Source organism: Copadichromis virginalis, linkage group LG7, assembly GCF_057382275.1.
Source record: "Copadichromis virginalis isolate Kocher_CV1m ecotype Utaka linkage group LG7, C_Virginalis_male_GT1.1, whole genome shotgun sequence".
Lineage (NCBI taxonomy): Eukaryota > Metazoa > Chordata > Actinopteri > Cichliformes > Cichlidae > Copadichromis > Copadichromis virginalis.
In genome coordinates this window covers 49,379,489-49,394,203 of record NC_140624.1, presented here as the reverse complement: position 1 = coordinate 49,394,203, position 14,715 = coordinate 49,379,489, and the positions used below count along the sequence as shown (strand labels likewise).

At 41.2% G+C, this 14,715-nt stretch overlaps 1 protein-coding gene across 1 annotated transcript; it reads left to right on the top strand.

The window, feature by feature from the left end:
- Positions 1–11,073: 11,073 nt before the first annotated feature.
- On the top strand, positions 11,074–14,636 carry s1pr3b (sphingosine-1-phosphate receptor 3b). Its single transcript, XM_085463907.1, has 2 exons — positions 11,074–11,286; positions 11,695–14,636. Exon 2 carries the CDS (start codon positions 11,767–11,769, stop codon positions 12,892–12,894), a length of 1,128 nt encoding a protein of 375 aa, XP_085320033.1. The 5' UTR covers positions 11,074–11,286; positions 11,695–11,766; the 3' UTR covers positions 12,895–14,636.
- The last annotated feature ends 79 nt before the right edge of the window (positions 14,637–14,715 follow it).

Here is a 14,715-nt window from a genome sequence, read left to right as displayed (position 1 = left end):
ATGCTTTACAAACATTCAGAGATGGACTTACACACTTGCTTTACTTCTCTCGGGGATAACTTTGTCGGAGATGAAATGCCGGGTTGCTAGCGAAGCTCCACATGCTATCCAGACCACCACAGGTCCTGCATGCCACAGCCGCTCTATCACGTGATGCATACTGCTCCGACGTGCTAACGTTCTGAGGTGAGTTACGGCGTGTTGCAAGTTTTGTGAGGTGCTTTCGTGATATTTAATGGATCGGATTACATTTTTTATTTTTCTCCGATATCCGATCCAGTAATTTAGGTCAGTATCGGACCGATACCGATACGTAATATCGGATCGGTCCATCTCTAGACCTAACTAAGCAAAACTGTGAGACATTTCCGTTCTCTTCAAGTTGTGAAAGCTTGTATATTACTACACTCATGGCACAGAATATGTTTTTAGAAGAAACACCATTACCCTTTAGGTTCTAATAACTCAAGATAATAGAAAACAAATGATGTCCTTGATAGAGTCTGGGTTTTTTCAGGATATTTGAAACTGAACTGAAGCTGGCTTTGTTCAGATGTTAATTTGCAGTCGGTAAATACGTGATTATCAGTAATGGGAATAACACCATTACTAACGGCGTTAGTAACGGTGTTACTTTTTTCAGTAACGAGTAATCTAACTAATTACTATTTCTATCGTTACAACGCCGTTACCTTTACTAACAAGAAAACGCGGTCCGTTACTATTTTTTAACAAACAGACAGTTGAAGCTGTCTTCAGCTTACCGCATCTTATATCAGTTGCATGGAAGTAGCTGTAAGTAATCTGGACGCTACAGCTTTAAGCCGCTGCGCGCGCTCCCGCAGGCAACAATCACTTTCTCCCCGACGATCACTTTTTCCCACAACACCTGAAGCTAAGGGAGCAAAACAATCGCATGAGTGCTGCTGTTTGACTGAGGAAGAATAAAGTAGTCGTGGTAAGCTAATCACATGACCACTTCAAGGTGACAAAGCAATAATGTGATATATACCAGTTTTTAAATTGTGCTGAGAGGCCACGTAAAACCAGAGTCATGATAAACAATATATACATGGTGTTTATTCCTGAATGCTTTCGTCACGTTTACTGTCTAAGGACAGCGCTAGCAAGCACTCTCCAATCAAAAATGATATGGCACCAAGACATTTGATTGTTTAGGAAGAGGGGGAAGTTTTAGGAGTGACGGCGAGAGACAGCGACAGAGAGAGAAAGAAAGACAGCAGAAAAAGAAAGAGAGCAAAATTTGAGATGTGAGAGATTTGTGATGTTTAGCGTATTTGGGGTGTGTAGTTAGTGTGTAGTGTTGTGGATAGTTTTGTGTTGTGTGTCAGAACAATGAGGCGACTGCTGTCTCCAGGTAAAAAACAGGAGGAGTGATACACCTGCTGTCAGACCTGCAGGTATCAGGCTGTGATGTTCTCCTTTATAGTGGACAGAAATTATTTTTTTGGAGTGGCACAAATAGTTTGTGTGGCATCTTATTTAATGGAGAACACCTGATGGTTATGTAAATAGTTATTTAAAAAAAGAGGGTAAAAGGTAAATGGGTGCAAATAACTTTGTTGTTTGCAAAACTTGTGCATAGGATTTTAAAATTGACAATTTATATTTGCATTTAAAGTTATAAAATATGATTCAATAAACATGTATATTGAATCATATATAACTTTTTCTACTATGTTTTTTGTCTGATTTTAGATCAATTGTGTTAATACATTATGTCAAAATGAAAAATGAAATTTCCCCTTGTGGGACTAATAAAGGTATATCAATATCATTATCAATATCAATATCAAAACATAACTGTAAATTCAGACACGTGAGGTTGTGCTGAAAAGAATGATACCAAACAAGGCAAAGTAAACAGTTTTTAAAGGTGAAATATAGAGGTCAATTCAAAAGTAGTTAAAAATGGCCAATTATACCCTGGACCCCAGAGGATTAAACATTTTTTTAAAGTAACGCAATAGTTACTTTTCAAGTAATTAATTACTTTTAGAATCTTGTACTCAGTTACTTTTTTGAAGAAGTAACTAGTAACTATAATTAATTACTTTTTCAAAGTAACTTGTCCAACACTGGTGATTATTCATTTGTGAATACAAGTTCATCAAACCAAGTTTTCTGAGCATTTCATTAGTCATTCACTTTGCTCTGCAGTCGAACCTTAGCTATTGGCCCAGCACCCAGGTAAACATTCAAATCTGTAACCTAACTATCAAAAGGGGTGTTACAGATAATTGGCGAGCCAGCCACAAGCAAGGGGCAGACTTGCAGACGTTCTGCTTTCATTTTTTATCATTTTGGGTAAAATTCTTATCTTTTATCGTCATACCAGTAATTTATTAAATTGGTGACATGGAAGTAGTGACATGTGAGCTAGTAAAAATCCCCAACTCTTTTATGATTGGAGGGTTAACCTGGACTGAGGTGGACAATGAATCCAGAGCTATTTAGACAGTCATGGTCCTGTGTATAGATGAATCAAACTCAGAGTTCCATAACAATGCAATTGTTGAGTTCACTTTTGGTACTGCATTGCAAACACTTGCTCCCTTGTTGCCATTTGACCACAAAAGCCCCACACGGCCTGATGTGATTTTCCACGTACGTGCACTTGCTAGGTCATATACACCTGCGGTTAGCCACAGTGTTACTGAGAGTTAGATATCTGAGTTGCAAACCATTGCTAAGTTAACAGGGAAGTCATTTCAGCTTCTTTTGCCAAGCAGTTTTGTAGAGGCTGCTGGGATAACTCTTTATTAGCAGAGCTCCAGAACAAAAGGTTCAAAACTCTCCTTCCTTCCTTTGCTGAATTACTACTCCTGCTACGTACTGAGGTAGACAAGCATACTAACAAGGCAGTACATAAGAAAAAGCACCTTGGTGCCTCCAGACAACAGCCAACCCCACCCAAACAGCATGTTTGGTCCCAACTCCAAACTGCCTGTGCTTCTCTGAGTCTAAGGCTGCAGCAGAAACCAATGTTCTGAAGAAACAAATCACAGAGTTACCGGCTCAAATTGCTCATTTAATCCCCCAAAAGAAAAGCAGAAGTAAAAGGGCAAACCCAAGTGCAACGGTAACTGTGCAGACAAATCCTGCTCATAAGAAATTAAATCATTGGATGATTTGTTGGAGGTTGAAGGAGCTAATGGACAGGAAGTTCCATATTTTGGCTATGTGGAAATAGATATCACTTTTCCCAAAGAGTTTGTAGGAGAGGAGATTGAGATTTCTACATTGGCCCTTGCCCAAGAGCAAATCCTTATTGGCACCAACACTCTGGATGTGTTGTACTCAAATGTTGCTGCTCACATTAATGAATTTGGCCTACCTATCCAGAATGGCTACTATGCAGTCCTCAAAGTCTTGGAGCTTAGGCACAGACAACAACCAAATGGCAAACTGGGCGAAGTAAAACTCTCTGGGGAGAAGCCGGAGACGATTCCTGCTGGACAAACTGTTGCATTAGAAGGGGTAGCCCTTGTTGGAAGCTTCTTTAATGAAAAGTGGGCCTTGGTAGCACATCCAACAACCGCTTCCATGCCTGGTGGCCTGTTGATAGCGAATTGTTTAGTCACATTGCCTGCGTGTGAGCACATTGGCTGTGATAGTCAATAATGAAACCGACCGATGTTGCAGACCCAAGCATCAGAGAAATAATCACTCAGTTGCAAAGCGGTGAGGCACCTCCACCTCAAGTGAGAAAAGAGCTCCCTGAGTATGGACTCTTGTTGAGAGAATGGAACCGGCTGGAGCTCAAAAATAAAGTCTTCTTTCGTAAGAGGCAGGGCGTGATGGCAGTGATCATCAACTTGTCCTACCAAGAGAATTGCAAGACATAGTACTTGAACGTGTGCACGACAACATAGGCCATCTTGGTATTGAACGCACCCTTGATCTAATGACAGCTAGATTTTATTGGCCTAAAATGTCCTCAGTGGTTGAAGAAAGGATTAATACTTGTGATCGTTGTGTGAAAAGAAAAACTCCACCAGTGAGAGCAGCCGCAATGGTTTCAATAGAGACCACCAGGCCATTGGAATTAGTCTGCATGGACTTTCTGAGCATACAACCAGATCAAAGTAATACCAAGGACATACTAGTAATAACGGACCATTTTACTAAGCATGCCCTCGCAATACCGACACTGAAACAAAAGGCGAGTACCATGGCTGAGTGTCTTTGGGAACATTTCATATCACATTATGGGTTCCCTGAGAAACTCCATAGTGGTCAGGGCCCCGATTTTGAGTCCCATACCATCAAAGAGTTGTGTGAAATGGCAGGGATCCGGAAGTCGCAGACAACCCCATACCAGCCAAGGGGTAACCCTGTGGAGCGCTTTAACTGAACACTGCCACAGATGTTGGGCACTCTAAATAACAAGGACATGTCTCATTGGAGAGACTATGGTAAGCCTCTTGTGCATCCATACAACTGCACAAAGCATGAAGTCACAGGATTTGCACCTTATGAACTTGTGTTCGGGAGACAACCAAGCAGAAATGCTAAGAAATCTGCCGAGCGCAACCAAAGGTTCGACCAGAGGGTTACTGGGTCTAGCTTTGAACCAGGAGCTCGAGTGCTAATTTGAAATGTGAGACTGAGAGGAAAGCACAAGCTAGCAGACAAATGGGAGGCAGATGTCTACGTGGTTGTGTCATGTGCTAGTGACCTTCCCGTATATATAGTGCCTCCTAAGGCTAGAGATGGTCCTCTGTGCACTTTATACAGGGACCTCCTGTTGCCCTGTGGGTTTCTGTCCGTGAGTGCTCCTGAAACCCCAGCACCACCAGCAGTGCGAAGGCCAAAAACCCATCAAAACCCAGGTTATGTAACAGAGCATTTTGATGATGCCATATCAGACAATAATGAAGTGTATCCTTTAAGTGTGGTACTTTTGTATCCAGCTGCCTCCACCATAATGCCTGAGGTTGATCCCATGTCACCCGACATTGCATTAGAGCAGCGCATTACTGACAGCGTGATCCCTCTTACCAAAGGTGTCGTTCCCGAAGCAGTTTCAGATGAAACTGAGGTGGAAATGCCGATAGAGGCAGGGGAGGAGCCCCCAGCAGCAAGCTCACCTCAGGTCAGCCTTTTTGACCTTGAAGAGCCAGGAAGAACGGGAGGTGATGAAAGTGAATCTTCTCGGAAGGATAGTGAGATTCCAGTACCCCTCATTTCACCTGTTGGGGAATCTCAGCTTCTTGACATTGAAGGTATAAAAAGTGTCCCTGAACCTGGTGACACAGCTAATTTAACCCACATAAAAGCAGTCGCAGAAGTCAAATCTGTATCCCAACTATCAAAATTTCCTCAGATTTTTTAAGGATGCACTTTACACCACGCAGGCAAAGACACACCAAGTTTTGTGCTAATAGCTCTTTGCAAATCACCTTGTCGGTTCAAAAATACTATTTTATGACTGTCAAACTGTGTTAACTTTGGCGTTTTTCATAGACTCAACTAAAGACATTTCAACAAATTATGTGTTTTCATGACAGTCTAAAGATACAATGCAAAATAGTTTCTTTGCTCAGCTTTGCCTGTTATGTGTAGACACACTGACTCATCCCTTGAGTTAGCTGATTTTTATCTTAGGTCAGTGTTAAGTGGCTTAACAAACAAATGATAAAAACAAAAAACAAGCAAAAAACAAACAAATAACAAACTTTATAGACCTTTAGAAAGCCTGGAGAATTATGGCTTAAGACCATTTAACCCTTTAAAGCTGGTCGGAGCGGGCATGCTCCGTTTTGCGTAACTATTTTTAAATCCCTGTAGAACCGGAACCACGTAAGCTAGCGCAATAATTTTTTTTGCATATGAAACCGGAGGAGTTGTACTTACATCTTAAGCCATCAGCTTGTCCTAAGTCACAGTTTTCTTCCACATATGGCTTTGCAAAAACTGTATAAAAAGCATTTGCAGCAAGAAAAACATAATATTCCAGAAACACGCTTTCCCGATCCAATCAGCTGTTCATAACACTTCCTACGTTGGAATAGACGTCAGTGCGAACTATCACATATCCGCCATTACCTGCTCGAAACTGGAAGTGACGTAATTTCGCGGAAAATGTAGTTTTTTACCTTCGGGGCCTTATAAGCCTATACTAGTGTTTTTAATTCATGTTTGACTTCATGCTTTTCTGAATAGTTTCTGGGATGCTTAGAACTAAAATTACACTGCTGGAAATAGTTTTTGGAAATTAGTTTTGTTTTTGTCTTTTTGCAAATTACCATTATAATATTTATTTTTGTTTTTCCTGCAGGACATAAAAATTGGTGTATCTCAAAAACTATGAAGACACTCAAAATGCATTTCCTGTTGTTGGAAACTATTTTGTGCAACTTTTTTGTATTTACAGTTTTGAGGGATAAACCTCTGAAATTTCTCTAACTAGAAATTTATGTAAAAAACAAAACAAAAAAATTTTCAATTTTTTTGTAGTTTATTGCACTTTTTTGCAATTTATGTAGTTATTATGGACTTAATGCATACATATTATTAAAATTTGGGCTATAACGGTTGTATTGATGTATAACAACTTGAAATGCTCCCAAAAATGGCACTACAGCACATAAAAATATAAAGATAAGCTCTGGCGGACTTGGTTCTATGGTAGGTCTTAAAGGGTTAAAAAAGATCTGGCTCTAGTCTGGCTTCTCGTAAGCAAAATATAAACAAATGAGTAGCATCTCAGTAATGAATAGATTAACTAATAACTTACAATAAAAACTGCTGTCAGCACCACAGATGATAGAGCTGATAAAAGAGTGTTAGGGTCAGGTCAGGGTTATGGTTTTTCCTCATTCTAAAAAACGAAAGTAGCACTAGAGAGCTTATAGTGGACATGTGCATTTGCGGACATGTGCATTTGCGGACATGTGCATCGACTAAGCACAATCAATTCTGGAAACAAAAAACTAAGACATGCTAAAATCAATGCTTCGACACGAGACTTGTAAGAGACACGTATGACGTGGCCACATACTTTTACTTGGGTGTGTGGCGTGCTGAAAAGTGTAAGACCCAAGACAACATTTTTTCTTAAAGGGACAGTATTTTAAAAAAAGGAGATAAAAATATTTGGAATGCAATAAATAGCTTTGCAATAAAGGTTACTTGAAATGAAAACAATAAGATCTGATGAGTCCAGATTTACCTTGATCTAGAGGCATGTGTGCATTAAGTTAAGAAAGCAGGCGGATGATATACCAAAGATTACTGATGCCTGTGGTGGCAGTGGTATAATCTGAGTTGCTTCAGTTGGTTGGGTCTAGGTTAACCAATCTTAAGTGCCAAAGGATGAGGTCAGCTGAACTTCTGATTGTAATGAATGACCAAGCTCTTATATAATCACTAAAAGAGCTTTGAGAAAAATTAACAACCGTGAATGCAACCATGAACGGAAAAGATTCTGGGTATGAATCTGCCAGCTGACTGAGGTCTTTTTGTGTGAAGTTTGTATTGTTTTGCCTTAAATCCCGCCAGGTATTGTGGCTTTCTTACGCTGTCCAAAGTGAATGAATAAATTATTGTTCATCTCTCTGTGTCGGCCCTGTCATGGACAAGTGACCCTATCCAGAGTGTGTACAGGGCCTGTGTATATAGCTGGGTTCCAGCCGCCTTGGGCCTCTGAATTGGGTAAGAAGAAAATGGATGGGGGGACTACTAGACTGATCTGATAATGACATGCTATGGCTTTAGATCATTTACTGGCTATTATGTACTGAACTGTAGTTCAGGTATTTTGTTCCTTTATGCATGTTCCTTTATTCACATTTGGAGCAGCTAAAAGCAGAAGATACATGAAAGTGGAAACAATGTGTGTGTCTGAATGAAACAAAACTTCCAGTAACCTTTGCCATGAACCACGTTAATTACCACAGGGTGCTTCCACAGCACTGTGCCTCTGAAAATTGTGAAAATTGTGACTTCTAGGGTTTTGAGGCTTTTATTTTTGCACATTCAGAGTCACTGTATTTTATGCTTGTAAAGTAATGTCAGTCAGTCTGGCACTGGGTAGTATATTGAGGACTCACTGTACTATCACTGAAGTCAGTTCCATTGGCAGAATCTCAAAAATCATAACCATCAGATTACTCTCACAGCTGGAAACAAATGAAATAGAAAATTAAAAGTGCTGCACTTAACAGTTAAAGAAGGTAAGAGCACTAAATATCCCTGCAGCCAAAGGAAATGACAGAACTAAAGACCTATTTCTGTCTGTGTGGCCTTCCTATGTTGGCAGACTAGACTAAACTGTGCCACAGCTGAAATTATGCCCCAGAAACCTCTCCGAGGCCTTGTTCTGTTAAGAGACCGCCATGCCTAGAAATACTGCTGCCACAAACCCACAGGGCAGGAGGGGACTGTCCGCCTCAGATTTGCAGCTCAGACTCACAGGGTGTGTTTTTTTGTCTCAAAATGGTGAGGGTGAAATTAAAGGCAGCGTCTTCATGTAATTGCACATGGATGTGCCCACTGCCCATGAATCTGACCCCAGCTCTTGCACTCTAATGAAAGGTTGAAAGCTTGAACAAGGCAAAACCCTGGCAGAGTGATGGCTACAGGGATTTCAGCCAAATAGATTTTGTAATGTGCCCATGGTACTATAGCAAAGGGCCCTTATCTTTATTCTATCCGGCCATTTTCATGTAACCACTAGTTCTCCTGTTTGAATGAGAGGCTATTATGTTAGCAGTCAGAACAAAGCATTATAATCAATTATGAATGTCTCTGGGATATGTTATCCAAATAGGTATTTGTAAGTGTACTTTCTTTTTGTATAGCATTACTATAGCATGAATAATGGATATCTTTATAGGTTTGGGTCTCGAGTCAAGTTATATTATTAGTTAAATGTTCTATATATCTATAGAGAGCAAGTTGACCTTGTGCAAAGCTATTTAAGAAAAATAGACACATCAAAAATTTGATGCATGCTTTATTATACTGCAGGCCAAAAATATCTAGATATATGTAAAGCAGTACAGGCTGCAACATTAAACTGATGTTATATGGCAAGGTCTCTCTATAAGCGAATAATGTAATAGATATTAATGCACTAAAATAGAGGTTGCTAAGTCAATAACCTTTAGAGTACTTCAACATTGTGCAGCTTTTACCTAAAGAAATTATGTTAATATTGACCGCCATGTCACATAACACTATATACTTTAAAAAGTCCGGGGCCGACTGTAGCTTAGCAGTGGAAAGTTTCCCCGAGGAATGGTCTTACCATCTGTGAGGCCAGCTACTCTGAGGGAAGCAAGGTTATACTGTACAGTACTTTCAAATGATGGGTTGCAGCTTGTAGGTTATACTTAAATAATATGGCATTATAATAGCAGGAAATTGCACATAACACACATGGTGCATTGATGATTTAGGGTAGTTGTAAAACATCAGATCATAAAGAGTGGAAGCTACACACACCACTTGTTAAATTAGTGTCCTGCACACAGAACGATTCAGCCCGGTTTGAACCAAAGACGTCTGCAAAGGAACAATTTAGTGAGGGTGGTCTTGAAAAAGTGAAAAGCCCCCCACTTCCACCCATGCTCCTCTTCTGTAGGCTATGAATACACATAAACATAGACTCACTCTGACCACATATTATGGGTTAGTACTTGCTGATGGTTTCATATTTGGAACTACGTTTATGTAAATGCAGATGTGAGCCCCACATCACTGCAGTTTGCTGAAAAACCCAAGGTTTTTCCGACCATGCTCCCAGTCTGTTAATCCAGCTGCCTTTTACATACACCCACTCCGTGATTGGTCCCAGATTTACTGTGGGTCCGGTGTAACTATTTGGCTTTTTCCCTGAAATTTTCCCCATTGCTGCTGGCACAGTGTGTGACCTGCAGGAAATGACTGAGAATTGTGACTGTAACAATGCTAATGGACCGGTGCCAGACCGCAGCTGTTTATTTAACCACACAAAGCATTCTTCTGGGTTAATAGCCACAGACACTCCAAGATATTGACTATTTAATGATTTGGTCTGAGACACAGTACAGTATGTGCTTGGTTTGGGGGGGAAATTGCAAAAAGCTAGATGTGTGGCACCGTATCAAGCAAAGCAATAAGGTTCCTAGCAGTGGAAGCAGTGACTCAGTTATTCTGGGCTCGAGCTGCGGACTTTTGTTTGAAAATGGAGCTTTGTGTTTTAGTCCTACTTGGTTCACTGTGTTTCGTTACAGTCAGGGAAGTCTTAAGAATCTCCTCAAAGCGCTTTGTCACATCTGTTTTAAGGAGTTATTATCTGTCAGTCTGCCTCTCAGACTCTTTACTGCCAGCCCTGCCCATCCTTCCTGGATGTGAGGTCACAAGAGAATGACCAGAACAAAGGATGGGCAGCAGTCATACACTCTTACAGCACCGCTCTCTCCTTTGGGTCCATGTCAAATAAAAAGTAGTGATTTGCATTCTGTTCACAGGTTTTATCAGTGATTTAATTTCAGTTGTTGTGGCTAGCATTTAGATTTTTCTTTCGATACTTATCATTTATTATTTGTAGTTTAAAAAAAATATTACCAGACTACTGACTTCCCACTGGGATTCATCATTACCTGAACCAGGTCAGAACCTCCACTCAACCTAAATTTAACCACTCAATTTAAACATTGGACTCACGTGAAATAAGGCATTACAGTCCTATCAGAGTTTTAAGTAGCCCAAAGATATATATTTAACATTTCTGCTCACATTAAGAGTCACTGTTGTTACCTAGTGAGCTAGCAACGCTACCAAAGCTCTTTAAACAAACAAACAAACAAACCCAAAGCACTTTGGTGCGCAGGCAAACGATAAAAACAAGTAGGTTTGCACCTTTGGTTCCACAGTTAATAAAACCCTAAGTAAGTGTTTTGTTGTGAGTGCTATAACGAACATAGCAGAGGACAACGTGTGAGAATGAATCTTTGCATCTCGTGTCCACAAACATACCTCCTGTCGGTGATGCGCTTCTGACCCCCTAGAGCAGCCTCCCTGCGCTCGCAGTCCGGGCTGAAGGAGGGGAGGGAGGGGTGTGACTACCAGCCGACCGTCGACAGCTCCGGAGTTTCCAGAGCTCAGTGAAAAAAAAAGAAAAAAGATGAGGAGCTGCTCTCTTCTGCCGAACAACGAAGAAAGACTTAAAGTTCAACAGAAAAGAAAGGAACTCAGATAATCGACTGCGATGAAATGTGCGTCCAAAAGTGCGGGATTGACTTTAAAAACAAAGCGAACTGCGAGCATCCAGAGGTAAGTTGTTTTAAAGCTGCTGGTTCTTTCTTGGAGATTTAGACAGCTTGAAGCTGCAAAAAAAACAACAACCACTCAGTAATTAAACTGGCGCTATTTGCTGAAATCCGTCGATAATTTACACGTGACGACTGTGCCAGAAATATGCTAATTTTATGCATAATTAGGTGTTTTCAAATGAGCGGCTTCGATTTCCAAGACTTCTCTGTTTCAAAGGAGAGGAGGGAAAGCGACATCAGAGTTTATTTCAAGGTGTTTTTTACAATAGCGAGTGTGTTTCTGGTGAATAACCTTTTGTTTCTATAATTAGTGGAATTTAATCAAACAAACCGCACAAGGACAATGATGGCAGCATGATGATCTGTAAATTGGCTGCTCTCTAAAATAACGCTCAATCTACTCCTGCAGTTGAACACAGTGGACACCGCGCTCCCTGCTCGAGTCTGACCTCCAGTGTCGGCTGCTGGTATTCTTTGGACAATGATCAACTCTCAGATCCAGCTCCACTACAACTACACAGGAAAGCTGGCCAACCGACCAAGCATTGGCGCGAGCCCCGGCACTGTGGACACCAAAACCGTAGTTTTCCTCATCGTTTGCAGCTTCATCGTCTTGGAGAACCTCACAGTGCTTGTAGCCATATGGAGGAACCACAGGTTCCACAACCGCATGTACTTCTTCATCGCTAACCTGGCAATGTGCGACCTGCTGGCTGGAGTCGCTTACCTGGTCAACCTGCTCCTGTCTGGAGAGAAGACCCTGCAGCTCTCACCTGCTCTCTGGTTTGTGAGAGAGGGGAGCATGTTTGTAGCACTTGGAGCCTCCATTTTCAGTCTCCTGGCTATTGCTATAGAGAGACACCTTACTATGATCAAAATGAGGCCTTATGATGCGAACAAGAACTACAGGGTATTTCTGCTCATAGGGACCTGCTGGCTGATTGCTATATCTCTTGGAGCTTTGCCTATTCTGGGCTGGAACTGCCTGAATAACCTCCCTGATTGCTCTACAATCCTCCCTCTTTACACCAAGAAATATGTTGCTTTCTGCATCACGGTTTTCATACTTTTGCTCTCAGCCATAGCCATCCTGTATGCCCGCATCTACATCTTGGTCAAGTCCAGTAGCCGAAAGGTGAGCAAGCACAGCAGTTCAGAGCACGCCATGTCCCTACTGCGCACTGTCATCATTGTAGTTGGAGTTTTCATCGCTTGCTGGACTCCCCTCTTTGTCCTGCTCCTGGTGGATGTAGCGTCCGAGCAGAGGTCCCCCATTCTTTACGAAGCCCACTGGTTCATTGGGCTGGCGGTGCTCAACTCCGCAATGAACCCAGTCATCTACACTCTGGCCAGCCGCGAGATGAGGCGAGCTTTCCTGGGTCTGGTTTGCGGCTTTTGCTACAGGGCGAAGGCGTCTGTGAACGGAAACAGACAGTCCCTAGAGCCCAGCCGCAGCAGGAGCAAGTCGTGGAGCAGCCAGAACCAGCAGGGCTCCAGGCAGTCAGAGCCGGAGAGAGGACAGGAGTCAGACAGGGGCCACGGAAAGGTTTCAGTGGTGGCTGGAGCAAGCAGAGGTACTGCTGAGGCTGCGAGTGACAGAGAAGATTAAAAGGAGACAGGAGTAATTTACAATAATACTCTGAGCTTAAGGGTTTGTGCAGTGGTCACAACGGAGAGCATTGTTCCCAAAAAAAGTGTTTCTTTAAATGAAGGGTAGACTTCTGACATTAGCTGCAGGGCAGTGGTTTCTTTTTGCTATATGTTCATCATCTGTAATGTATGGCTCTTTCAAGTCCAGCCTCCAGTGCTCAAGAGTTTGGAGTCACATTGTCCTTTTTTTGTTGTTGGGTTTTTTTGCTGGATAACAGTCACTTCCACAGATGACTGGTGCTCTTACCCTCAACAGAAAGGACTTTTACCTCTGTAGTTGCAGCTGTGAGCTCCTATGATAAATTAGAAGTGAAAACTTACCCGCAGTTACGAAATAAGTGCAATTATATCACTGCAAAAACCAATGTAATGAAGAATGATTGTAGACTATTATTATTGCAATGGCACACAGCTGAAGGTATTTATTAATCGACGTAGTTTGTATTTACTCAGTAATCCTACGGTATGCTGGGCAGTTACTGTAATCTGCATTGTATAATAACCAAGGCAAGAGTTACTCATTGTGAAGAAACAAACAGGTGCGTTTTTCTGTATTATATCAGTAGCATTGTGCTCAAAATGAAAGCGTTCGTGATACAAGGGCTCCATCTGCTGGTCTTACTCAGTACTGCTGCATGTTCTCTATGCAGCTACAGCAGTTCTTTGTGTGCATTTGTTTTGAGCTTTAAAAGCATGACGCTAGAAAGCTGAAGACTGTAAAGAGGCACGTGAATGCAGCATGTGAAATACAAATTGCAGATATTCATGTTAGATAAAAAAAAATCTGCTTTCACTCAGTAAATTAAAATGGAAAACTATTAAATTTACTGTGTAACAATTCATTAGAATCACCTTGTGGCCAAGAGAGTGCAGCTCTGCTTTGTTTATGAAAGGAACTTATAAAGGCTTGGTTCACCAATAAAAGTATTTACTGTGTAATCTAGCCATGCTTTTGATTTTGTTAGTCAAGATTTAGAAGCATGGGTGTCGCTGTAGCTCACCTGGCTGTACAGGTGACTCAGTGCTGAAGGCTGCTGCAAAGGTTCGGCTCTGAGTCTGACCCAGACCATTTTCTGCATGTCCTTACCACAACTCTTTTCCCTGCTTTCCTGTCCACTCCCTGTACTGCACCATCTAATAAAGGCTGAAAATGCAAAAAAAAAGAAAAGGAAAAAAAAGATGTAAAATGTTACCGGTATGTTTTAACGATTTCTGGAGGCAATCGAACACACAATGCATATACACTAAGTTGTGTTTTCCGTGGCTCACAACATCTATTTCCTAAAACCAATTTCCAGTCACTGTGGACAATCCACAGACCGCACCTGGAACTTATTTACTCTTGCTTGTCATGGGAACTAATATAAATAGTGCGGACTGTGGATGACCCAGAGTAACACATCTCAAAGTCAAGTATATGTGAATGTGGGTAAATTAAAACCACCTGCGCATTTTAGATAAGAAATCTGTGACTCATGAGCAGAAATATTAATACCCGAAACTATTACAGCAGAGAAACAACAGCGATTCTACACATTCACGGTTTTATTGCCAACAGTCATACAGAATAATGATTAACTAATACAACCAAAAGATTAAATCTGTAAACATCATTTGGACTTGTTGTCTCTATGTTTTTATTTCCTTTTTCCCCCCAGTTTTTTTAAATACCTGTCCCAAAATAGTGAGTTTCTGTGTGATTTCCTCTGACAAAGATTTATATTTAGAATCTCGAAATGATACATTTATAATATATAATAGAGAGGGAAGGAGGGAGGGT

Coding starts and splice junctions, on each gene's coding strand:
- s1pr3b (XM_085463907.1), top strand. CDS start 11,767: ATGATCAACTCTCAGATCCAGCTCCACTACAACTACACAGGAAAGCTG.